The 25,885-nt window shown below is 38.9% G+C and overlaps 4 protein-coding genes across 5 annotated transcripts; 2 read left to right on the forward strand and 2 right to left on the reverse strand.

Annotated features, from left to right (window-relative positions):
* Window positions 1-154: 154 nt before the first annotated feature.
* Window positions 155-6,348, reverse strand: LOC103979758 (aspartic proteinase oryzasin-1). Its single transcript, XM_009395959.3, has 14 exons — window positions 6,211-6,348; window positions 5,652-6,014; window positions 5,477-5,537; window positions 4,607-4,701; window positions 4,402-4,514; window positions 3,136-3,304; window positions 2,988-3,027; window positions 2,847-2,911; window positions 1,372-1,485; window positions 1,217-1,281; window positions 935-1,091; window positions 738-857; window positions 478-566; window positions 155-391 (listed from the first exon to the last, which is right to left on the reverse strand). The coding sequence occupies exons 2-14, from the start codon at window positions 6,006-6,008 to the stop codon at window positions 307-309; spliced, it is 1,530 nt and encodes a 509-aa protein (XP_009394234.2). The 5' UTR covers window positions 6,009-6,014; window positions 6,211-6,348; the 3' UTR covers window positions 155-306.
* Window positions 6,349-7,095: 747 nt separating this feature from the next.
* On the forward strand, window positions 7,096-11,621 carry LOC135633895 (pterin-4-alpha-carbinolamine dehydratase 2, mitochondrial-like). The gene is made up of 7 exons (XM_065143870.1): window positions 7,096-7,223; window positions 7,339-7,382; window positions 8,860-8,957; window positions 9,388-9,473; window positions 9,661-9,784; window positions 10,416-10,484; window positions 11,307-11,621. Exons 1-7 carry the CDS (start codon window positions 7,182-7,184, stop codon window positions 11,393-11,395), a joined length of 552 nt encoding a protein of 183 aa, XP_064999942.1. The 5' UTR covers window positions 7,096-7,181; the 3' UTR covers window positions 11,396-11,621.
* A 932-nt stretch (window positions 11,622-12,553) lies between these two features.
* On the forward strand, window positions 12,554-22,878 carry LOC135633894 (uncharacterized). Of its 2 annotated transcripts, none has more exons than XM_065143867.1 (10): window positions 12,554-12,835; window positions 14,178-14,221; window positions 14,727-14,841; window positions 14,951-15,077; window positions 15,468-16,177; window positions 19,421-19,703; window positions 19,772-20,048; window positions 20,722-20,832; window positions 21,632-22,114; window positions 22,197-22,878. In XM_065143867.1, exons 1-10 carry the CDS (start codon window positions 12,664-12,666, stop codon window positions 22,476-22,478), a joined length of 2,604 nt encoding a protein of 867 aa, XP_064999939.1. In that variant the 5' UTR covers window positions 12,554-12,663; the 3' UTR covers window positions 22,479-22,878. The 2 variants fall into 2 exon arrangements, with proteins under 2 accessions (XP_064999939.1, XP_064999941.1); XM_065143869.1 differs by having other exon boundaries at window positions 20,725-20,832.
* Window positions 22,879-23,448: 570 nt separating this feature from the next.
* On the reverse strand, window positions 23,449-24,244 carry LOC103979755 (large ribosomal subunit protein P2A). Its single transcript, XM_009395956.3, has 3 exons — window positions 24,084-24,244; window positions 23,787-24,010; window positions 23,449-23,699 (listed from the first exon to the last, which is right to left on the reverse strand). The coding sequence occupies exons 1-3, from the start codon at window positions 24,169-24,171 to the stop codon at window positions 23,673-23,675; spliced, it is 339 nt and encodes a 112-aa protein (XP_009394231.2). The 5' UTR covers window positions 24,172-24,244; the 3' UTR covers window positions 23,449-23,672.
* Between the last annotated feature and the right edge of the window lie 1,641 nt (window positions 24,245-25,885).

The following is a 25,885-nucleotide window of genomic DNA, read 5'->3' on the forward strand; positions in this document are numbered from 1 at the left end:
TCAGTACGTACAAGTCTATGAATAGTTAGAGACGTCTTCCTTCCCGTAAGACTGACTTCCTCTCGGATTCATAAATTGGTTTTGCACGGTAGACCATCTTGGTTTTAGTCACCATCTTGGTTTTGCACGGTAGACAATCATGGAAAGGTGTCCGTAGAGGATCGTAATAGATCACTGGTTGTTGTTTAGGTGGAACTTTAGATAAAACACACATCTTATATACATGGGACTGTCTTTGCCTTCTTATGAAACGAACAACAGGGTTTTAGTATATCGACGAAGTGCAAGGGCATATCTGTTTGTTTTCTATGCTGCTTCGGCGAACCCAACTCTCAAGTTGCGGTAGTCGAATACAGTGTGATAGACTCCCATGAAAACATCTCCCAGGATCCTGCAACTCCGTAAGTTTAGAAAAAAGGATGAAGGATGAATATGTTTTACTACAAATATGACATGACGATAAAATGCAGGACGCACCAAAGGGGACCACGAGGTGGTGGCACATCCAAGGCTGTGAACCCACTAATGCACTGTGCTGCAGCACCTTCACCAACCTTCAGTATGTACTGCAAACCCCAAAAAACACGCATGTCAAAAGGTTAATGGTGAGATTAAATAAACAAAGGTGGATTGATTGATTATATGTTCAAGACTGAGAAAACAACCATCAGAAACATTCTAATTAATCAAAAAAGTAAATACCAAGAGCTTAGTAATGATGTAGAACCAAACTATACCTGTTCTGCTGCAAGCTCAAATGTTTTATTTCCAATAGTGAAAGAGACACCAGGCATGGACGAAATGGCAGCACAGTCTACTGATGATTCTCCCATGGGACTAGGCAGCCGCTCGCATAGCTGGAATGAAACCCAAGACATGATCTAACTCGTACGTCCGTCTTTATTGCGCATCACATGGTTCAAAATGAACTCACCCCATTAATGTAGTTCAGCACTCGTTCTTGCGTCTGGTTCTGTCTCAGCTGGTTTTGCATCCACACAACTGACATTTCACAAACACCGCACATACTATTGGTCTGCACACCAGATGATGCATCGGCATTCTCATTCACCACGCTTTCGATGTCAATGCTGCAAACACAAATATAAACCAAAAAAATGGAAGCTTAGATGTGAAAAACAATTGAGTACAAGAAACAGATGCATTTTTAAACCCCAAGAAAACATTAAACTTTTATCAGTGATTGACTACTAACCTAACTCCTCGAGTTCCGTCAAAGGTACACAGACCAATCTGAGAGCAAATCTTGGCTGGTTCAGTCTACAAAATCAAATAGGATCAGCACTCAATAATCAGATGGTCCGTGAGATTATCTACAATCACCACAAGCATGAAACAAATGATGCAAACCTCCGACAACAGCATTTTCAAAATTTGTTGCCCATATTGAGCCACTACCGCTTTGCACTCTTGGCTAACAACACCAGAAGCTCCAATTTTCTGGTTAATTTCTGCAATAATGGTCTGCAGAAAGGTACCGGAGATATCAATCATTGGTTGGTAGTCTAGAAAAAAGGAAACACTACAGCTAATGGGTTTGCATTAAGAATTACTACATATACACACTATAAATGTATCTGATAAATGTAATTCGTTTGGCAGTTCATGTGCAGTGTGAGGATTGAAAAAGAAAAAAAAAATCTTGGTAATCCTATTACACATGCAAGTACCTTTGTGAAAAAGACAGGTAATTACAAATACCATCAATCAAGTAACACACTACTCCATGTATCAAGTCCCACAAAAAACGCAATCCTGGACAAAGCAAATGAACCATTTGTGCAACAACTCAAAGTATACTGCTAGATTAAACATAAGAGTTTGAGTTTGTCAGCTTTCTTATCATATATTCCATAGAGATAATGTACAGAGTCTTGTCTGATCCGCATTTCAAGAATGCAAACAAAGAGGGTACTGTAAGAGACCAACTTTTCAACTGAAGCTTGAAATTTATTTTGAAAAATAAAGTGTCACCGGAGAAAAAAAAAAAGATCAACAAATATGAAATATTGGCACAAGAATGGCCCACAATCTCAAATTCACATATTAGTAATCCTTTGATTGGGTTTTCTTAGATCTTCTACGCGCACAACAGCTTTTGATTCTATTTGTAAACTCAGTCAAATAGCATCTCATGTCATGTTCAAAGTGAATTATCATAATTAATGAAAGCACAAACAATTCTACTAACAAGCAGCCATACCAACCCAGCCAAAAATGAGTTCTTTTGCTCAGAAAAAATAAATAAAAATTGACTAGTGAAAATAAAAAGAAAACAAAAAGCATCAGAACCATGAGTTATAATATTGCAAAAAATTTTGATCAATCACGAACCCAGCTTCTTGCAACTAAGATGCTCAAGTGAAGCATCACCAACAATGACTACTTGGGCATGCAAACACCAAAGCAAGCAACATAGACTGCAAATGAAATATATAAAAGTAAAATGCCCAAGTTTAGAGCAGCAAGCAACTCTTTAAAAATGACTTGAAACTAATGCACAGCCTCATCAGCACAACAGATGTGATATATAAGTTGGATTACTAAGGTTAAATATAACGTGCCAATCATACATGCAAATTTACACACCTAGAAGGACCAAAGTGTGTCTCTTCGCAATAAAAAAAAGTAAATTCCATGAATAAAAGAATTGTATCAACATGACATTAGAAATATCGCAATGATGTAACATTGAATTATTTAAGCAGATATCTATCAGGAACAAATACTGTAGCATATCCTAGCATAAAGTATATTTTCAGAAATAAACAGGTGAAAGAAGATGGGTTTTGCTAATTAAGTAAGTCACCATATATTATACATACAGTTGGACCAGCAATCAGAGAAGTTCCTGAATCTGCAATAGCCACACAACCACCATCACAGAATCCTGAAAAATGCACAATAAGTTAGGAAAGAAGAATAAGATCATGACCGCACCAAACAAAAATATCCACAAGATGTACCAGTAGATTCGCCTCCAATAAGTACATCTCCCATGTTAAACTGTGAATGAAAAAAGGGAAAAGAATTGGTATATTTCACAGACTTGGCAGACCATGTGCACATTGGGCATTCAGTTGATTGGAAAAGTAAACAGGGTTTAGAGGTAACCTGCCAATAGCCTTTTTGAGTTACAGGAACATATGTGTGTTCGCCCTTATAATGGTTTGGATCAACCCCTCCAAAAACAATTTCGCCACCTTCCCCTTCATCAGCATGTCGGTTGAACCAGAAAGAGAAAACAGGTTCCTTAACAAGACCTTGCTTGACCATATTATACCTGCGCATAAGGAAAAGTTAGATAACTTTAGCCAACTAAGCTCCACTCTCACTTACATTAATGATTTGTGTCATAAAAATACAAATCTGACAGACACAAGAAGAAACCTCCACCCACTCTCTCCGAAACTCTAATATGGAGAAGAAGAAATTATGGATCCAGAAGTAAAGCACATTATAGCTCAACATGAAGAAGACTCAGTGAGACTACGTTTTCATTCCTCCAGCACACATGACTGTAAAGTGCCACAAAATAATGGGCATTAATGGCAATTAACCACTTATACTGCACCTCTTCCTTCAAGAAGATTAGCAAAGAAAATTATTTCAGTTTCTCCTGGGCACCAAGTATTGTGAATAGGCATCAGACACTAGGTTGCAAAATCATAACAACGTTACATCATTTCGGCAGTGGCCTTATAACAAAGCTTAGCATTTTGCCACAATGTCCTTATCGAAGGCTTTACTAGAGAAATGGACAATCTGAACAAATAGGAAGCTGCATTTAACCACAAGCCATGTACACGACAAGAATGGGTCTCACTAATTTGGAGAAATGTATACATCTCTCAGTGACAAAAAGTTCATGATGATAATATTTTCTTTTTTCAGAGCAAGGAAAAATCAACTTTCTGTCGAAGAAGTCATAAAAAATCTATTCCCGGTATAATGCTATAATTTTATCACTTGGTAATCACTTAGTGAGATTTGGTCTGAAAACAATTTAAGAGACATCAAATTTAGAAAATAGATAATGGAATCTTAATCTCTATGCTACAACTTTTTAAATGCATAGTAGAGCCAGTGAACCTTTCAAGTTGTCTTGAGCTTTCAACACATGAGGATTCTACTTTTGAGTTAATTGTGCAATTTCCACCTTTTCTTTATTTGATAATTTTAGAGTTGACCAAACAGGTTCATTTGAACAATCATTGTTCAGTACTGTTTTAAATAATTGTAATCATAATTCATAAGAAGAAAAAGAAACATTATCAAACAAAAATGAGAACATGACAAAGTAAATAAAAAAAGGTTGCATAAATAATCATTAAATCATATTATTTAGATAGGAACAAGAGAGAGTAAGAGCCGTCATACCACACAGGCACGGCTTTCCCAACTGATATCTCCTTAAAACCAAGTCCAAGTATGCCATCAAACTTTGCCACTAGGAACGTGGCACTTGGTTCCCTGGTAGCTTCAATAAAGTCCTGTACCAAGTTTATTATTTGTAAATCTAAGAACCTCAAGAAAAACATTTATTGACTAAATCTGAAATGATAATACACTCAAAATTACAAACCTGAGACTTAACAACTAGGCCACCAACTGTGACATGATCTTGGCTAAAGAAACCAGAAATTGATCCTGATCCATAATGAATAGCTGCAGACTTGCCTGATGAGGATAACCCAACTAAGTGTTAACATCTAATTTATTAGATGGATGAAAGAAATACAGATAAAATGATGAATGCAAGACAATGAAGATCAGAAAGCGGGAGAATAGACAAGGAACTGACATTACAGAGGTAATGCATGTTGATGTTAGCTGCAACTTCTACAATGAGTTTGTGTAAATCATAAAACATAGGTCAAAGGAAAATTAATAACCCAAAAAATGACTGGTGATGTGCATACAACCTGATGAATACCCTGATCACAAATGTGTAGCCCAAAGAGGATAAACTATTATATGCATTTGGCCTGACAAATAAGGATGCTGTATGAGATATGGTACAAGATCACGATTCCAGAGGCCTTTCAAACATGTTAATGGTTATTAGGGTAGAATCACCTTCAAAAAGGTCTCATAATCGAGGGGTTGCAACATTACTGAGTTTAACTCTACCGCCAAGAGTAAGTTTATGCACAGTAACTGTTAATCTGCTACACAGTGGCCCAAGTGTCGACTAGTTTACATGTTGGTAACATGGTTTCTCTATCATGTTCCACATATACCAAATTTTAACTACTCAATAATCAACTAGCCAATTAAGACAGAACAGCAACATGGTCAATCTTCCAAATAAGGTCCAATATTTTGTCACTGCTGAGTATGGAAGGAGTTTAAATACAATAAAAGAACAAAGACGAAATAATAATGTAAACGACTGAAGCAAATAAAACAACCTTAAGCTATACAAACCAAGTAACAAAAACCAGAGACTAACCATTTTTCTGATAGGAGCTTGATCGAGTCGACTTATACCTCGAGTGGAAAAAGCAAGCGATCTGTTAAAAAAATTACAACAGCCAACACCCATGATCATCGTTAGAATTATCAACATCTGTTCTTTCACAAGCAAACTGTTTCATGGTTGTACAACAAACCAAGAAACGACTCACCGAGAAGTAACACTTGGAAGAGGGAACCCACAAATTCGAGCTCCCGGTATCAAAGATCACGGTGAATTTCTGTGAGGGCGAGCCGATGCCGACCTCCCCAAAGTACTGCGCGTTCATGTAGTTCTTGAGAGAAATAATATCAACATCTTCCCCGTTCTTGAGACGAAAGCCATGTTTCCGGGAGATCGAACGCCTCCCATCCTGAACGAGCCGAGCCGCGAACCGATCGTTCTCGTCCAAGGGCTTTTTCTTCAGCCCGATTCTGACCAAACCATCGGCCGATGCCGGAAGAATCGAAGGCAGCAGAAGGATCGAAAGCAGAACAACAGCCGGGAGTAAACCACGTCCGGTAACCATGATCGCCTAACGATCGAAAAGAAGGAAATAAAACCCTAGTAGTATTTCACAATCTAAAGCGTGAGCGTATTACAATGTCGAAAGAAGAAGAGATCGCCCGCAAGAAATCGGGAGTAAAGAATCGATTGATCGATCGAGACGAACACAATCATCTACATAGAAACACCAAATCGTGGCAAAAGGATCCGAGGCAACTACTCACCGATGAGAGGAATCGGGACTGAAGGGAAAGCTCCCAACGTTATCCAACCAGCCCCCGTCTTGCTCTGTCAGTCTTCGAGTTGAGTCGCGTCCTTATATAGAAGAAGAAACCAAAGAAATTAGAGGGAGTATATACTGCGGTATCGACCGTCCGATATTTCGTTTGAAACGATAAGAATCGTTGGATGAGATATCTTCGCTGGTGTGTGCACACGAGGTCCACGATTCGGGGATGAGAACTGTGATGTGGCTTTCGTGTGAAGAAAAGGACCGGGTATATCAATACTTCCCTAATCGTTATTCTGTTACTCACTGATCCACCTGCATCTTAATTGAATGTTGAACTTGGACCCGCGATGGGGTCCGCAGCGTCCAGGAATCACGAAGAGGGAAAACGTTGCGGGCAGCTCATGTGTTGACAGGTAAATTGAAAGGAGAATATTGGACTTGCATGCAATTAACATCGGGACCCAAAGTCGCCAGGTAGTGGGTCCCATCCGTCTTTCGTTTGGCCTCTTCTGCAGGGCACACACCAAAGGCGTGGGTCGACAGGTGGGCCCCGAGAGGTAAACAAGTGGGGGTACGTGTTTTGGGTAACACTACTTTCAATACTGGGATGCCGTGAGGAATCCAGTAACGTGTAAGCTGAAGGAAGGCATCGGGACTTGAGGCATCGCCACGTGTAAGCTAAGTGGCTCGACCGCTTAGAACACTCACTCGACGTGGTTTAACCTTAAGTTGCTGCCTAAAGCGGTCCACATGTTCTTGTCTTCCGGGTTATCGGATGGCATCAACCGTCGGGTTGTCGGATCAGAAAGCTGATCCGTTCTAATCGGGTTTACCCGCAATTGCAAACAGATCCGGCCCATTAGACCGTCGTCTCCCCTGTGCGGTGCTCCTCGCCACGGCTTCAAGTGGCGTCTTTTCCGCCCATTCGCCACCACTCGAACTCGACCCGAACTCACTGCAGCGATGATTCGGGTGATGCAGACGCGATTGCTCGCGCTCGCCAATGTCATTACTTTTCTGCCCTGTTGTTTCCTTTTTGTTTCCCTTTATGAGAGATTTTTTCCCGTCCGATGTCTCTGAAACCCTCTTATTTACTCCGGCTCTTTCCGTCGCTTCACAGGTTCCTCTTCTGAGAGCCAAGGCACCGTTCCAGGGTCATGGATGGTATGCTTATTCTCTCTCGCTTCGCGAAAATTTTATCTAGGTTCGATCTGGAAGAAAAAGGAATCTGTTAGAGCTGCTTGTAGTGCAATTTGAAACTGCTTACAAGGTGTTCGATTAAATATATGGAACGATGGAGCTGTCTTGTTCTGCCGTTGATTTTTTATCATCTTTTGTATTCGGTATTATATATATGATTTCATTGAGGAGGCAAAGTGCACATCTTTGATTCTCAAAATTGTTTACCTTTGTGTGCTAATTTCGTCCGTCTCATGTCTGATCGTGTTAATTCCCGCGAAGGGAATATCACCGTGAGTTGCCTCTGTATGCTCGCTTAAGTACAATGAAGGAACAATTATCAATTACTATGGAAAATTTGTTTTCGTATGAAAGATGCATATCAATAGGCATGATAGTACCTTCTTTTCCGCTTTCAGTTACTATGTAAACAGGATTTGACTCCTCCCAGGCAACTATTACTTGCTTAGGGTCTTCTCAATGTTTTACTGCATGGTGTAGATATGGTGTTTTCAGCCAGTCTATCTATTCAACAAAGAAATGGATATCATATCAATCAATATTTGTGATCTTGGACTATCAATAATGACTTTTACTTAAAGATTAGGACACTTGGTGGATCCAATTGGTTTTATTTTGTGAATGATAACTTCTGCTACTGTGATCATAGTTCCATGTGATTTCCTTCTTTTTTTTATCAATATCTGTGATAATTCACAGGTTTCTCCTGTCATTGATATTAAAATTTAAACTATACAACAGTTCGTCCAAAGCATCGGAAATATGTATTTTAACTGTTGAGAATGCATTCATATGATTTTCCCACCATGTGGATCCAACACACTACTGTGTCTAAAGAAAGTATCTAAATTGCACCACTTCGGTTTCAGCAATCTGTGAATTTTATTGATTCTAGATGCATAACATTTTGGTTCCAAGACCTTAAAATAATTATTCATGTACATATCAGTACAGAGAGAAGCCAACATTTCCAACTACTGACCATTGGAGCTGAGTTATGCATGCTACGGGGCATATGGTTTTCTTTGTACCTCTCAAACATCACTTTTAAAAGACTAAAGGATGTTTCTTTCGGTGCTTGTAATTGATTTTTTATGTTTTGACTATTGTCCCAATACAAACCAAAATAATGAAGCATTATCGAGTGGACATCTGTCACGATCCAACAAATGGTTCACTTGAGTGTGGACAAACATATACCTATTTCCCACCCAAAGCTTGATACGATTGACATGATCTTTCAGTTCCTCCATTATCCATTCCTTTCTTTGTTGTTTTTTGGAAGTCACCAGTGTCACATGTACTCGAATGAATGAACTTGTGGCTGGCATATGACACCAGCTTGCTACTATATGTTATCCAGGAGCTGTTATCAGTGAGACCATGTCTTTTTATTTTCCTTTTCATTGTTTATCTAAAAGTTTATCTCATGTTCATGCAGTTCAGATTGTTGGATTGTCAAGCTGCATACAGGCCATGTTAACGTGTCATCAAATAGGAGATTTACCCATGGTTTTTGTTCTTGTTCTTTACCCCAAGGTGGGTGTTGCCTCTCTCTATGCCTGTAATCTTGTATTGCAAAACCAAAATGTACTTTCAAATATTTACTAGTCAGGCACAGACATATTCTTGGGCAGATCTTGAATTCAGCTTTTTGAAGTTTAGAAAGTTTTCTGTTGTTGTGTGATATTACATGAGAAGCCTTTAAAATGTTAGCATCATAACATGGACTTTGCCATCTCTAATATGAAATGCTTTTGTATTTGTGCTCAAATCTCCTAGTGGGTATTCGGCTTACCATGAGTGTTTTACAATATGCTTTCCCGGGCATTGATACCCTTCTGTAGTTGGGATTTCTGTTGGGCTGCCTTCTTGATGATTCCCAGACATATTTGCTATGCTGTAATTTCTGGAAATAGGGTCATACTTTTCTCATTTCATCTGATATTTGTCGTGTCTCAAGCTGCAGATTTAGCTGGCAAGAAATGTGTCCCATGCAACTCAAAGGATATACGAGCTATGTCAGAACAATCAGCCAATGAACTCCTTGTTCAGGTTCAGGCTGTCCCTTTGGGCTATTTTTATTTCTTTTTCTTCTTAAGGGAAAAATGTATCGCAACATATCCATTCATGAGATATGAAGTTATAATAAACAATAAAAACAGGCCACTAACCAACATCCTTACCAGTCTTCTTTCTATTTGAGTTGCAAAACATATTTTTGATTCTTATGTTAAAATAGGTGCAAGGATGGGGCTTGGTATGTGAAGGAGGCATCCTGAAGTTGCATCGATCATGGAAAGTGAAGAGTTTTACCAAAGGATTGGAGTTCTTTCAGCTTGTAGCGAATACTGCAGAGGCAGAAGGTGGTGTCAGGACCTTTTGTTGTGCATTGCTCATTTATAGTTTTCCAAACATTACATGTACAGAATTCTCCCAATGCATATGCACATATTTGCGAATATGTATAGACATATGCAATGTGTTTATGTGTAGTTTATATGTGCTTATTCAGACTTATAAGTTTTCTTGCTTATTTAAGATCAATGCAAATATCTTGCATTGGTAAGAGCCTCGTGCACTAGATTTGGCCTTTAGGATGATCTTGAAAACAGAAAATTACTCGAACAGCCTGCTAAGAGTTTTAATAAAATGACTACGAATGTCCTCAGCATTTAGTTTGACCTATTAAACAAATTAATTAGTGATTCTTTAATTGGACCTATGTTAAATTGATACCTTCATGTTTGTATATTGTAGGCTTATTGATAATATATGGTGTATTGTCTCAGACTCTTATAGATTATTTGTTATGAGTTAACATTTGGTTTGTTTGTGAAGGGTAAATTAGAACTACCACACATATTAATAGTTTAAATTTTAAATCATGAGTCTCTCTTGACATTCTATAATATTTTTGAAGTACTTGAAACTATATGTCATCGTTGTGTTTATTGGGGTAGATATATCCTCACTGGGAGCATTTTCTTCTCTCAGGTCATCATCCTGACCTTCATCTGGTTGGTTGGAATAATGTAAAAATTGACTTGTGGACTCACTCAGCTGGTAAGTTTTCTATTGTTACCTTATTTTCAAAATTTAAGCATCCAGCACAAGGCATATGTGAATAAAGGGACCATAGACTCCAAACAATTCTGACAACTAGGAAGGGGGAAGAGTTGTCAGAATTGTTTGGTGTCTATTGTTACAAGTGTCTAAGCTCCCTTCAAGTTAGTTATTGGTATCTTTGCTTGAATTCATCTGATTGCAATCATTTGAGCTTCCTTACGTGGTCGATTCAGTATGCATTTGCGTTGAACCTTGAAGATATTTAGTATTCCCTGGATGCATATATGAATTAAACGCTTAGGAAAATTCTTCGATTATGACCTGAACAAATGATACTGTAATGAAAGTAGATTCAATTCAGCTATTATTTCCTGTCTTTATATTTTGTATCTGAATTTATAATGTTGTGATTTCTTTCACAATTCTATTTATTAATGAAATAGGATATGGTGGATGAATGTAGTATCTTTTGTTAAAATTTTGGATATCAATCTCTTATTGCATGTGGCATTGATAAGCGATAATTTTCACGGTAGTGCCTTCTTTGAAGTTCATTTTAAAACTTTCAAGCTGTTGTTTACGAAGGAAATGGTGGAGACAAAGATAGTCAAACACTTTACCAATCACAATTGTTTTTTTTCTTGTCTTTTGGTTTTTGATAGAAGCACTTGTGCCTTTTACTTCTTACTAGAACTTTTTTGGCAACTTAGCATATCATCGCTTTCATGAAATTGAAATTGAAATATTATAGCAGCTAGATTCTTTTTCTAACCGCCTTTTTCCAGTTCTGTTAACATGGTCCTTGCGTTGGTCTGTCAGGAGGGCTCACCGAAAACGATTTTATACTTGCTGCAAAGATCAACACACTCAGTTTTGACCATCTTCTGAGAAAAAAAGCTTCTGCTTAGTAAAAAAAATGCATATGATATCTGCTTGACTACATGAGAAGCTGACAGATACTGCCGCAGAACACCATGTTTAATGAACTCATACCAATAATATCTTGTAATGGGAGTGTGGAATCGTGGCATGCGAACTGTAATCATCTTACCTTAATATTGCTATTTTGCATGTTTTGCTTGCTGCTTGCTTATTAAGGAAGTAAAATAGGTGCACAAGGCATTCAACATTTAATATGGTTGCGTGTGTTAAGAAAATGGTCAAAGTTCAATTATGCAGTATACAACAGATATGTGAAACACTGTGATTGATGCTGATATGACAAGTTTTATGCCACAGATTTGATATCCTTGACGATGATTGATGATGGGTGGAACAAATTATCTGCTGTTGATTCAATAGATGGTGAATGAACCCATGACTATTTCTTACTCAGGTGCAAGATTATCTCATCATCCATCCTTTTTCTGCATTTTCAATATTATTTAGCTGCTTTCAAACCTCCTTTATCACTTCAATCTGATTTATGTTCTTAAAACTAGATGGGATGCGTGATTTAGCTCATCACAATTAGCTAAGAAAATAAAGCATGATCGAGAGGTCCAATGACTTGAAGTGTATCTTTCTCTTAATGTCACCGTAACACAGTCATCCTTTGATTACTTAAAAGTGGAGCAATGTGACCAACTGTAAGTTCAAATGTCATTGACATCTATCTGTCTTCCTCAACTCGATGCAGGTGGAATTGCACCGAGCAAGACAAGTGGCGGAAGTAGAGGTGTTTGGTCATCCAATTAGCAACATGATTTGAAGACAGACATTATGGAGTGAGTACGATTATTATAGTAACAATTAGAGTATTTAACTGTAGAGTAGTACATCAATCAAATAAGTGAAGAGTATTTAAATATTATTATAAGTTTTTAGTATATATAATTTGTAATATATATATTAAATAAGTCAAATAATAAGAGAACACTTAAGTCGTGATCGTTAGCACAAGAGGAGTGTGAATATGAAGACGATTATTACGAAGTTAAGCACACCTTCTGTGTGTAAATGAGAAAGGCTGTTTCTTCCCAGTCTTCGTAACTCTCGTCGCGACGATTATCTTAACACTATTATTTTGGCGAGGCTTGTACATATATATACGAGGTGGGGAGGCGGCCGAAGAGGGTTAAGGCCGCCGAATCACGACGCCCTCTTTTCCTTGTCCTCTTGCGCGAGAGGAGAGAAGCTCGTCGAGAGCGAGAGCGTGGGGAAGGGGAACGAGAAGATGAACGGAGCTTGCAGGGCGAATGGAGCAGCTGCCCCGATCCCGACGGGGTCGAGGAAGCTGGTGCAGAGCCTGAGGGAGATCGTTCACTGTCCCGAGCCGGAGATCTACGCGATGCTCCGGGAGTGCAATATGGACCCTAATGAGGCTGTCCACCGCCTTCTCGCCCAAGGTGTCCCCCCTTGAGATTCCCTTTTTTTCGTTTCTTTCCTGCCCGGTTGTGCTTAGTTCTTCTGTTTGCTCATGAAATCGTGCGATAAAGATGGTGTCGTGGGTTTCGTCGGTTACTCGGTTGGGCCTGAGATGAAAGGGACAGTAGGTCGGAGTTTTCCGTATCAGTAATCGTTTCTCCTTCGATCTAAGGTGAAGATACGGCCTTCCCTCTCGGTTTCACGTTCTTGCATTCTTGATTATTTAATAAGGTGCCATGGTCGTTCTCTGAATTTTTCGTTTGTTAGGTTAGCGTACTGTTTGGCCCAGTAAAGAATAAGAGAGGAAACTTTTTGCCTTTAGATTCCCGAATAGGTAGGGTTGAGAGAGTTCATTTACCTACCCTGGGCGTTCTCAGTATTGTGCTATCTAAATGTACCTGGAAACTGAACCTAATATAGGTTAATTAGTTGAGTTTCGTGTAGCAACATCTGCTTAGGTTTCTCTTTTGGCATCTGATTATCTTTGAATATAATGTTGATGCTTGTTTTCCTCATGCATTTTCTAGAGGAGTTAAATTTGTTATTCACATCCTATGTGTGTTTGAAGAGCAAATTTGAATTTTTTTCTTCTTCTGTTGATTTTGTCAATCTTACAAGAGCAACAAAGGAACAAGTTATTTTAGCACATTGTTTGATGAAGATGGGTCTTAGGCTCTTGGAGCACCGAGTGATTCTGTCTAGGTCTACATGGTATGGGTGGGATGTACCAATCGCGATTCATCCTTAGTATGCTTACTTGACCATTAACTAGATGTGCCTGACTACTGCCAAAAATGCTTAGATCTTGCCCTATAAACTAGCTCAATTGTCTTCCCTCATCCGATTTGACAGTAACATGAGATGTCATAATCTCTTCCACTTCAGGTTCGATGCAGTAGTTAAAGACCCAAATATAACTCAGGAACATGGAAAAGAAGTTCAATTCCTTTTTAGGTTAATCTTTTGGAAGGTCATTTGGCATGCAAGATGGTGGCTTTGTTTTGGTTCTCGGTGGTCTGTTAGTGTCCACAGCTATCTGGTTGTAATGCTTTAATGTTAATTTATCACTCACTAGTGTGTGAAATAATAGGATATACTTTAAGAATTAACAACAGGAAGTGTGGATTGCTGTGAATATGCAAATTATGATTGGTAACAAATTGCAGTAATTCTTTATGCATGTCTCTCTTGTTGATCATTATCTTGCGAATGGAATGGTGGCTATCGTAGCTCAAAAATACTGACAAACTATTGTTTAATGTGCTTCCTAGTCTATTGTTTTAAGTGCACGCACATCTAAATTAGTGTTCATTCATGGTGCAGATACTTTCCATGAGGTGAAGAGCAAGCGTGAAAAGAAAAAGGAGGTCAGTTTATGCATTGTTTATAGATAAATTCTGCAGATCATGCTGAACCAACCTATGATCTCTGATCATTGTTCATCCCTTGTTTGTTTATTTAAAAAGCTTTTGACTTGTTTTAAAAGTCCAGCAGTTCTTATAGCTTTGTAGGTGTTTGTCAAGCATCTGTCACAGTCATGAATTTCACATCTATTGATTTTGGTTTCGCGAGGTCATGAGTTGGCAAAATCATTCTTGTTGACTCTTTTCCAGGATTGTTGAGTATAACTGTTCAACATGCTTAATTCACTCTTTGTGACCTTAGCAATACATTTTTACTAGAGTATATTTTATTAATGATCATTTGTTTTATTGAAATTCTGAAAATTGTATTTTTTTTTTTTTTGTTACTAGTTTTGTTTTTGACTTTTAGTGTTTCAGCTTTAAACATTGTTATTTTGTCACATAGTTCCTGTTATTTTACATTGTCCGGTCACCTCATGATGTTGTTGATCCTTTTCATACTTTTTAGATCAGAGAACCTCCAGAATCCAGGTCTCGAACAGTTAATAACAGTTCAGGTCATGGGACTAGGGTTGGCACTGACCGTGGTGCCCGTAGTACTTCTTCCCAGTCTAGTTCTACTGGTATGACCATTTAAAGTTATGGTTTTTCATCTGTGTCCAAGAATGCAAATTTATTGCATTTGCTTTTGTACTTGCTCACAGTTTTTTTCCCTCCTTTGTGTTCTTGTAGACTATGGGACTTTTAAGGGTAAACCAAATCACAAGAAGGAAAATGGTACAAATGCTCTTCCTAACTCGTTGCTTTTGGAATCTGCCACAGTATCAAGTAGTCCTACTCAAAGGCCAACAATTCCTAGGTGATCACTTCTCAGTTTATAGGTTAAGAGTTGCATGTTTCCAGATCAAGATGAAAATTTTTTACTCTCTGAACAAACTGAATAAAGATTTGCTTTAAGTTATCGTTTGGTTGTACTATTGATCCTATCCTTGTAATGTGTTCTATAAACGGATTCCTGGTTTGCATTGTTTACAAGATGCACAAGTGATCAAGTTTGATATACTTTTTATCTCCTTTGTTTGTTATATTTGTAATTGATTTGTACTTGGTTAGGAAGAAAGCTCAATGGTGGGAAAAAGATCCATGTAGCTGTCCAAGTAGTTGGGACATTAGGCCTTGTTGTTGTTTATGTTTTTGTCCTGATGCAATGCTTAATGTAAATTTCTTCTGTGGCTTCATTTTCTTGCAGCAAGTCTGTTCCTCAGGGGAATGTGATACAATCAACAAACATTACTGGTGGGCTTTCTATGCCCATGCAATCTTCATCTGTCTTCCAAAACAGTTGGTTGGGGAGGCCAGGACATGTTTCTATGGCTGACATTGTCAAGATGGGTAGACCTCAAAGTCAACCTTCCAGCATGCCTGTTATGGCAAGTGAAAAGTCCTACATGGCACAAAATGCAGACATGTTGAAAATGTCACATCACAAAGCCAAGCAATCGCCAGCCACAGTTCTTCCATCAGATTTAGATGAAAAGTTAGAATCCCATCAAGAATCTACACATGTTTTGGAGATTAGTCATAATGTTCGAATTGCTGAAGGTCAGCATAATGTTGATGATGGATGGTCCCTAATTGATGGGCAACCTATGGAGAGTGTGTCAACTACACCAGAAATGTCTGGTGTCTCTACTGGTTATGCAAATTCATTAGAACTGGCATCATCTAGTCTGGTTGATGATGGAACTCATTTGCATGTAGATCCTCATTTGGAAGAGATCCACAATCTAGAGGACAGTCTCAATGTTCCAATTATGCCAGCAGAATCCAGATCCACATCTGTATCTGATAGGCAGATACAAGTAGACACTTCCAAAGGTGCTTCCCATATAAATGAGGGCTTATTAATAAGTACAAATTCCTATTCATCTCAAAGGCTCGACCTTGATCATCATGAAGGTAAATTTTGATCTTTTATAAACTTGTTCCTCTTTCCTGTTCACCATGGATATTTGCTGTTCTAAATAGTTTACAATATAAGAAAAGTCAATTTTTTGTTGCAGGCTTTGGTAGTCACTTTTAATCTATAATTATTTTTTGAAAGCAAGTTGACATGTTGGTGTAGTCTCTGATTCAGTGTGCTCGATGGAACAATTGATTATAAAATTTGACAGTTCATGAATGGTTCTAGTATCTGCATTGTCTATATTTATGTTATCATCCACTTCTTTTGTTTATTTATGCTGCATTTGGACTCCAAATTTGTGATTACTTTGAGAAGCATGAAAGTTTGTGCTTTGTGGTTCGACTTCCTTGCAAACAAATTAAACCCAATATTTTCATTTGATGGAACGTTGACTTCTCTTTTGCATATTCATATATAAAGAAGTTCCATCCCATCCACTGTGAACTGATTCAACCATGTATTTTCTTTCTACTGCATGTCTTAACTTAGGTACTTGTTGCCTCAGTTTTCCTCTCTTCATCCTTGAGTTTGTGTGTGAGTGTCCTATTAATTTATTATCCATAAGATAATATGTTTAACTTTTAACATCTAGGAGGTATATAAAACAATCATCTACGTGATCTATTAACTACGTTGATTGTGAATTTATGAAGTATGCTCTTGGCTCTTCTCCTAAGGGCTCTCTTCTTGGGGCTAATTACATATTACCCTCTGTGCTTGAACCCTTGTAGCATTGTGGTCCTTGTACTTTTAAAAGTTTATAGATTTTCTGATCATACATAATTGTATGGATCAACAATACTTCGACGCTTTTTACCAACTTGATGTTAAGGAATCTTTGCACCTAGAAATTCATCTCGTACAATTGAACCTTTTCAAACTATTTCCTTTTAAGAATCGAAAAAACTTGTGCTAAAATAACATTTGTCAAGCAGAACAAAAGACCTTGGACCCGTAATGGGTCTTGAAGCACTATTTCTGCATCTCCCTGACTAAAGCCTCCCACGTTGGGATTGCTTGTTAATGGTTTGGTCAAGTTTGATGGATTCACCCACATTGGGCTCCCCATAGTTATAAAATTGCAACAAATCGCTTCATTTTTAATAACACCCTTTGTTGCACTGATGGAAGACGCTGCATGTGATATCATGTGTTGAATTGGCACTAAACTAATGGGCAAAACAGTCATTTCATCTATTAATTCAATGGTACAAAGACGACCACTCTTGGTACAGACTTCATCACTCTCACCTTGTGAAGGAAGCAAGGGACTATCGGCATGTGGCTGGCTATGATTGTCACTATGTTCACCACGTTCTATCCCTTAGTGTAGTAGTACCTACCAATCGCATTGCTCGAGTAGAGCTTGTCATGACTCGAGCTTGATTGACTAACTGGTCTATCAACTTTGTTTGACCCAAATCATTGGTCAAAATGCTTAACCTGAAGTTAATAGTAGTATACTCATTAGACCTTTATAAGCCAATCTTTCGATGTGAGACTAATCGGGGTGTTATAATTTTCCAAACTTAAGGGTTTGACGTCCTCATCAATGCCCAACATATCTCAAATCAAATGCTAGCATGATGCATATGAGGTGTAGCTTATTGGTGGCTCCATGTCGTGACAAGTCTTCTGACTCCATTCACGGGTAGTCTTTTCCTATTCGAGCTCTTTCACCATGCCCAAATAGTAGGTAGGCTATAATACCAAATGTCACGATTCGGCTTGATAGGCTAATTGGCCTATCAATTTCATTTGAATTGTAATACCGGAAGTGGGCAAGATTAAGATTAGCTTATAAGGATATGATGAGTGTACTATTATCAACTTCAGTTTAAACATTTTGATTAGTGGTTTGGGCCAAATGAAATCGATAGGCCAGTTATCCCATCAGGCTCGGACCATGACAGAGCTCCATATCGAGCTCTATCCGTCGCACTACATAGTAGTCCGTGAGCAGCACGTTAGCTATTCGGCTCATGATCGTTGACGTTGGTTGAAGCCACCATATTTGCTAGGATGTTGGTGTTGCCCACGACGAGGGTTATCCCTAGGATGGCGAATTGCTTGGTGAGCATGTCGTCGATCATGGAGAGTTGGATGGGGTTTGGAGGGGGAGGCTCAGTTACCTTGCCAACTAGTTCGCTTGGCTCCTAGCGTAGTGAGAGCCATTGTCATGCAGTTGTTGATGTTGGTGGTGACCAATGGGAAGAAGAGTGCTTAGAACTCGGGTGGAGACAAACAAAGCGACGAAGAGAGCATGGGGCCGAATCCACTGGCATTGCTATAAGTCTAGCCTAAGAGCAAAGCGGCGAACAATGGGAGCTAAGAGCTTCTGTAGTGATCAAATGCCATACATCCCCTTCCACAACAGCACGAGCTGGGCCACCTAGAAGAGGACGAAGGCGGTGAACTCCAGCGGCGAGGTGGTGAGCCACAGGAGTGGCGTCGCGTAGGGGGACAAGCGAAGGGAAGTTGGGAGGAGGAGGAAGATGGCCTAGTCGTCGATCTAAGTCTCGATGTCGAACCAGCCATAGGCGACAAGTGTGCGGAGGACGATGTGGGTGTTGCGAACGCCGAAGGTGGCGTGGGTGAGGATCAGGAACAGGACATCGTAGCGGGTGCTGGGCTGTATGGCAGTGAGGAGGGGCTTGAGGAGGATGACCTTAGCGGCAATGGTGAACCATGCCTTGCCACTAGGACATGCTGGATTCGACGAGGCCACCCTAAGCCAATCGCCACTTTCTACCATTAAAGTAATGAGTGAAATGACCAATTTGCCTATCAGTTTGGTGTCACTTCAGCACGTGATGTTATGTGCAGCATCTTCCGTCAGTGCTTTAGACGGCATTATTAAAAATGGAGTGATTTTTTGCAATTTCATAACTATGGAAAGCTCAATGTAACTTTTAGAAGTACATAGATCATGATGCTATAAGGGTTCAAGTACAGAGGGTAATATGTAATTAGCCCCCTCTTCTTGTCTAATATATAATTTTGATTTGATCAATAAGATAGAATACACAGTCGACATTTAGCACAATATCTCTTTTTAAGCTTTGTTTCTTGTAGTTACAGGAGCAAATACAAGCGTATACCTTTGAGCATGATACTTTTTTTTTCTTTCTTTTTCTATTATGAGGTTCTTTTCCTGTTCCAGGAAATTATTCAGTAATATGTATTTAAACATGATCCTTTTATCCCTGTGTTGATATCTGTCTTTCTGTGACTAGGTTCTTTAGCAGTTGAGGATGTCATCCTGGAGATTTCTTCAGATGCTGCAGACTTTAGTCAACTAAGTTTACAAGAGACAAGCACAAAACCTATTGAAGATAGTCCTGCAGTGATAATCCCGAACCATTTACGGGTTACAAATGCAGATTGTGCATATCTAAGCTTTGGTAGTTTTGGATCTGGTGCATTTGCTGGGTCTTTTCCATCAAAGCCACTAGAAAGCAACTTGGAAGTGACTCCGGTCATTGATGATGCTTCTAGAATCGCCAATTCAGATGCAAGGTAGTGTTAGCATCTTTTGTCTTTTTCATGTACAATTTCAGTCTGATTTGGCATACATGTTTTGACAGAAATGAGAGTGACAGTAACCAACGGCTTAAGCCTATGCTGACTGAGAATGTAGCTTCTAGATCTCATGCTGGTCCAGAAAATCTTGATGAACCTTCAACTTCACAACCTGAAATGGTGAGGAATGATCCATTGGATACTACATATGGGCTTCAGTACAACTCTCCATCTGGATCTAGTTATGCAATTTCAAGCTGTACACAACCAAATGCTACAACTTACACCTATCCACAAGGAAATACACAAATGCAAAATCTTTCCCATTTGTCAAGTTTAATGGTAATCTTTTGTCCATTCTTTTGCCCTTTTTCAACTATTGTGTGAGTTTATCAACTAATTAAGAATTTGACATGTTATCTAGGACAACGAAAGAATGTTTTTACATACTTGAAGGTTCTCATTTGCAATCTTGTGAACTAACTGTTACCTTTTGTTGTGATATAGTTTGCTAAATAAGAAATTAACAAATTTTTTAGCCAGAGTTATAGATGCAAAGATATTCTATATATTATACTTATCTATGATTTGAAATGGTCACTACGAATTTTTTTGTTGTCATTTTTACTGTGGAAGCCTAAATAGTTTTGTATCATGTTTTTTGTCCTGCTGTAATTCTATATCATGTATGAATGCTATTTACAAGCTGGAATTTAGAAAATTTTTAAGGACTTTGTGGTCTCAATGCTACATCTAAAGTTTTCTTTCTTGTATTTTGAAATGAATATCTTTTTGGGGAGAAGTGTGCCCATTTCCTTTGAATGATTGTTTTTTTAAATACATAATGTGTACCATGGACATATCATCTTTTAAATATTTAATGTCTTCTGTTGATTCCATATTCACCACTAATTTCAATACTTGTCATTTTAATAGTTTCATTTTCATATGATTAATCTCTCTATGCAAGGGTTATGTTTGTATAAATTTTCTTACCTTTGAAGTTTCCATGCAGCAGCAACCCAATACTCTGCAAAACAGTATTTTAGCAGCAAGCATTCCACATCTTCGGGATTTTGACCTTCCCTTGTCTCCTCTGCTTACTATCCAGTCAATTGCCTACGAGGTATAGCACAACAGAATCATCTATTAGTGGGTCAAAGATTTCCATGCCTGAGGTATTTACTATTGCCATAAATTCTTAATCATTATACTAGCTGTTTTCGTGTGATTGCTTGAATGTTGATTTATAACTTGGTGAAGGAGATGGTCATGAGTAGCCACAACATGTGTGTGTGTGTGTATCCACACACACATGCGAACAAGTTTAGAAGTAGTAGTACTTCATGCTAATCTTTTCTTAATATTCTTTTTTTTTTTTGCATTCACTTAATGTTTGTACTTGACCTGATCCTATTCAAACCATATTTTCCAAGGAAGGTCGATGTTCTAGAACTTTGAAATAAAGAACTGATTCATTTAAACCTAAGATAAGCTTTACCTGATACGAAGTAAATTTCACATCCTTGTAGCCAATATATTCATGTGGAGCATTAGCAAGCCAAAATGTGATGAGTAAAGTTGGCTTGCCCACTTAACAGTCCTAACATTAATGGCTCCAATCTGAATAATTATACTTTTTAACTTCTATGTGCTCCACGAACTTTTCTCGGTCATTGAAGTTCTTCAATCTTAGGCTAGCTGTTGGTAGAAGGCACACAAATCAATTTTTATGCCTGTATGGACCTGGCTGGTCCTGACCACCTTGTGACCAATCTGAACTTGTTGAATATGGTCGGTCAGATTGCTTTTTGCTGCATCCAGTTAACCTGTATTCCTTGTTAACTTGGTTAGAAGGTGTAAACTACTGTTTGAAGGGTTCACCTTGATTTTCTTATTGATCTTACTTTAGTATCTTTATGCAGGCTTTGAAGCCAGGGGTGTTCTCTGATGCTCAATCAACTCCACAATCCTTGCCTAGCACCACCATGCTCACGAGTCTCGTATTCCCTCAAAATCTTCCTGTACACCATTACTCTCAGCCGGCTCTTCCATTAGGCCATTTTGCCAATATTATAAGCTACCCTTATTTACCCCATAGCTACGCCTACTTGCCTTCTGTCCACCAAGCATTCACCGCAAACAGCCCATTCCATCAATCTACTCCTGCAGTGCCCAGTGCAGGCATGAAGTATTCGCAACCACAATACAGAAGTAGCTTGTCTGTGGCCAGCTTACCTCAGGCTTCTGCTATAGGCTCTGCTTATGGAGGATTTGGAAGCTCAGCTAACGTACCTGGGGGTTACACACTCAACCATACAACTGCTTCAACTAACACGATGATTGGACTTGATGAAGCATTGAGCTTGCAGCACAGGGAAGCGAGCCACCACATTCCTCTTCAGCAGGTAAACATACTTGCTTGTCAAATACTACAGAGTTTTGATTCTCCAGTATAAGCCTCTGAATATAGGTGGTCATTATCACCAGAGTGAAAACCCTGCCATGTGGATCCATGGTGCCGATTCGAGAGCAATGTCTGCTCTTCCGACGAGCACTTTCTGTAACTATCCAGGTCAGAATCAGCATGGCGGGTTTCGTCAGACTCAGCAATCCTCACATCTTGGAGCTTTGGGGTACCCAAACTTGCACCACGATGCACAGGCAGGCCTTTCCCAGGAACATCAACAGAACCTCAGCGACAGCAATATGAGTGGTTCTCAGACCGTGCAATCTCAGCCAGCAAACCAAATCTGGCAACATGGCTACTAAGCCATCGCTGATGACACCCAGTTTTTTGATATCTGGGTCTTGGAGGAGTATGCGTTGCAGGTCTGTCTAGATTGCCCACATGCATACACCACTTTTTTCGAGCATTCATGGCTGATCAACTGCTTGTGTAGCAGATGAGTACAAAACTGGCTGCTAATGTTATTTGATGATGATGATGATGATGATGAGGGCCATGTACACACAGTGTGCTGTAACAACGCATAGCGACAGTGACGAGGATTAATCGAGAGACTCTCGGTGGCCTTTGTGTGGACATTTGACTGCTATCTGCTTCTCTTATGCCTTCATTTTAGGTAGCCATATAGCTCAGTTTCAGTTGTCGCACCTGAGAGGACGAAATGAGCATATGTGATTACACTCCAATGATCACTTGATTTAACCGAGCAGACAATCTGCAAATGTTTTCCGCACTTTTGTGCGATGATGAGTACACATCATGAAAACTGTCACAATAAGAGCAGACTATTGATGATAGCTCTATCTCAATTCAGCAAAGAACCCTAAGGAACATCGATGCATCCTCAACAATATCTGAATCCTCCACTAGCTTAAACATCGAAGAAATCTTGGTAGACCCGAATGAGATCCCAATCACCATCACATATTGGATATTCACAATCAAACTTATTAATATGATAAACAGACAAGATGCATTTGCTCCGTTGAGATAAATTAATATTTCCATACATGTCATGCTACACTGCAAGATAATACAAAGTGATTCAAGATCATGTCCTGGCAATTTGGCAGCAAGCTCATCCCCCAGCCTGGCTGCTGCAAAACCATGATCGACCAAAGAGTTAGAAGCATCACCATATCAAAGAAGGGATGCATGCCTGATGCTTCTACTCAAATCACCATTTTGAACCTGATCATATCAAGGTGGGTGTACCGGAACTGAAGCACGAGTATAATCGAAGAACTATCCATTGCAGAGAGAGCATAGGCATATTACCAACCAAGAATTTATGCTGGAAGACAAGAAATCTCAATGCGCACGACTCATGCATACAATAGACGACGGAAGCAACAAAGATTAAGTGTTTGAGAAAAGTTGCAGAAAAATCAACCCAAATAAACTTCTTCAAGTCTTTCATACATCCGAAATTTTCCTCATTTTATGCAAGAATAAGAGAACAAAGCTAAGATAAGTAGCACGCAACCACTGCCTCCTTAATCGAACAAGCTGAAGCCCATATCCTGCAATAACACAAGTCAAGAAGAATTAATGATCCATGTCCAAGAAAAATCGAGTCTTTTTTCGTTTTTGGAGATCAAAAGGCTCACGTCGTCGGATTCCTCTTTCTCCTCGACCTTCTCTTCCTTCTTCGGCTCCTCGGCCGCCGGGGAGGCACCGGCTCCCGGAGCGGAGACCGCGACGGCTGCCACCGCGCCCCCCGACGGGACGGAGGCGAACTTCTCCCTTCCGGCGGCGATGAGCTCCGCGAGGTCCTTCCCCTTGACTTCCGACAGGAAGAGATCTACCCTCTTCTCGTCCACCTCCGCGCCCACTACGAGCCAAGAATGGAGATCAGACGCCTATAACGATCGAAGACCGAGGAAAATAGGAACCGCGGGCTTTACCTGATTCGAGGATGGATTTGAGGTCGCCAGCCGAGGGGCGTGTGTTACCGCCGAGGACGGCGAGGAGGTACGCCGCTATCACCTTCATCTCCGCTTTGCTGACGCGCCGCCGCCGCTTCAAATGCCTCGAGGGGTTGTGTGTGCAACGCTGAGGTGCGCCTTTGTAAAACCCTAAAGAGATTGCGTTGTCTGGGACCGTAGAATCATTGTAGCTTAACATGTTCCATCGCATGGTGTTCCCTTAAAACCCTAACTGACTTTGATCCAGCATTACATAATTTTTTTTTAGGATAAAAAAAAGTAAGTACATAACTCAAATTCTACGATACTAAGATATTTATTTACGAGATAACTTAATATTAAATATTTTGAGTACTGCCAACCATCAACATATGACTACTGTTATATCATTCTAGAAAAATGTGAATTTTTACTTTGAAATACCACTTAATATTTTCAAAAAATTTCACGTCAATATTGAAAAAGAAATTGACAGAAAACTAAAGTGTATTCGATTAGATAATGGTGACGAGTACAGATATCCTCAGTGTAGCAAAAAGGATGAATAGAACCATTGAAAAAAGGATTATGTATATATTTTCTCATGCTAAGTTATCTAAGTCATTTTAGGGGGAGGCTATAAGAACTACAATTAACCTAATAAATCTTTCTTCATCAGTTCCTGGTAATGTTCTAGAGAGAGTATGGAAATAAAAAAATATATTTTATAATCACTTGAGAGTCTTTGGGTGTAAAGTATTTGTTCATATTCTCAAAGATGAGAGGTCCAAGCTTAATAATAAAGCAAAAACATATACCTTCTTAGGATATGACCATGAAGAGTTTAGGTAATATGAGATCTAGTAAACAAGAAGATTATTAGAAGTAGAGATGTATTTCTTGAAAATTAATTGTTTGATGATGATGATAATGTTGAGAAGTCAAAAACCTCTGTTTATATTCCTTGGGGTCTGGGTCATGTTCCTTCACCTGTAGTTCATGATGATCATGGAGAAATGAACAAGAAGATTATGGTGAGAATGCAAGTGATAATACTCATATAGTTGATGATGCTGAACCAACTAAACAAGCACCTCCACTACTAGTTGAGATTCCATTGAGAAGATCCATTAGAGAGCGCTAACCATCTACTAGATATCCTCCACATGAGTATGTTATTCTTACTGACGGGGGAGAGTCAAAAACTTACCAAGAAGCTATTCTACATGAGCATAAGAATGAGTGGGTTAAAACCATATTGACGGGGGAGAATCACATATATGACTTAGTAAAGTTGTCTAAAGAAAAAAAAGCTCAAAAGAATAAATGAGTTTACAAATTGAAGATCGAAAATAATAGCTCGCAACAAAGGCATGACTAGTTATGAAAGTATTTAATCAGAAGAAATGTATTGACTTTGAAGAAATATTTTCTCTTGTGGTGAAAATATCCTCTATTCGAGTTGTTCTTGGTTTGGCTGCCCGTTTGGATTTAGAATTTGAGTAACTTAATGTGAAAATAGTATGTCTTCATGGTGACTTAGAAGAAAAAATTTACATGGAGCAACTAGAATGTTTCAAAGTCAAGAGAAAAGAAAATTTGGTGTGTAAGCTTAGAAAAAGCTTATATTGACTTAAACAGGTACCTAGACAGTGATACAAGAAGTTTGATTCCTTTATGATGAGTCAAGGGTATAATAGAACCACATCTAATCATTATATGTTTACAAAGAAATTTTCAGATGATGATTTTATTATTCTACTATTATATATGTTGATAATATGCTGATTGTTGGTTATGAT

This window comes from Musa acuminata, chromosome BXJ3-3, assembly GCF_036884655.1.
Source record: "Musa acuminata AAA Group cultivar baxijiao chromosome BXJ3-3, Cavendish_Baxijiao_AAA, whole genome shotgun sequence".
NCBI classification, from domain to species: Eukaryota; Viridiplantae; Streptophyta; class Magnoliopsida; order Zingiberales; family Musaceae; genus Musa; species Musa acuminata.

Coding starts and splice junctions, on each gene's coding strand:
- LOC103979755 (XM_009395956.3), bottom strand. CDS start 24,171: ATGAAGGTGATAGCGGCGTACCTCCTCGCCGTCCTCGGCGGTAACACA. Junction 24,011..24,083: donor CAAATCCATCCTCGAATCAG/GTAAAGCCCGCG, acceptor CTTGGCTCGTAG/TGGGCGCGGAGGTGGACGAG. Junction 23,700..23,786: donor AGAAAGAGGAATCCGACGAC/GTGAGCCTTTTG, acceptor GTGTTATTGCAG/GATATGGGCTTCAGCTTGTT.
- LOC103979758 (XM_009395959.3), bottom strand. CDS start 6,008: ATGGTTACCGGACGTGGTTTACTCCCGGCTGTTGTTCTGCTTTCGATC. Junction 858..934: donor TGCTGAACTACATTAATGGG/GTGAGTTCATTT, acceptor GTTTCATTCCAG/CTATGCGAGCGGCTGCCTAG. Junction 392..477: donor CCACCTCGTGGTCCCCTTTG/GTGCGTCCTGCA, acceptor ACGGAGTTGCAG/GATCCTGGGAGATGTTTTCA.
- LOC135633894 (XM_065143867.1), top strand. CDS start 12,664: ATGAACGGAGCTTGCAGGGCGAATGGAGCAGCTGCCCCGATCCCGACG. Junction 14,842..14,950: donor TTCCCAGTCTAGTTCTACTG/GTATGACCATTT, acceptor GTGTTCTTGTAG/ACTATGGGACTTTTAAGGGT. Junction 16,178..19,420: donor CGACCTTGATCATCATGAAG/GTAAATTTTGAT, acceptor TTCTGTGACTAG/GTTCTTTAGCAGTTGAGGAT.
- LOC135633895 (XM_065143870.1), top strand. CDS start 7,182: ATGATTCGGGTGATGCAGACGCGATTGCTCGCGCTCGCCAAT. Junction 7,224..7,338: donor GATTGCTCGCGCTCGCCAAT/GTCATTACTTTT, acceptor GTCGCTTCACAG/GTTCCTCTTCTGAGAGCCAA. Junction 7,383..8,859: donor CCGTTCCAGGGTCATGGATG/GTATGCTTATTC, acceptor ATGTTCATGCAG/TTCAGATTGTTGGATTGTCA.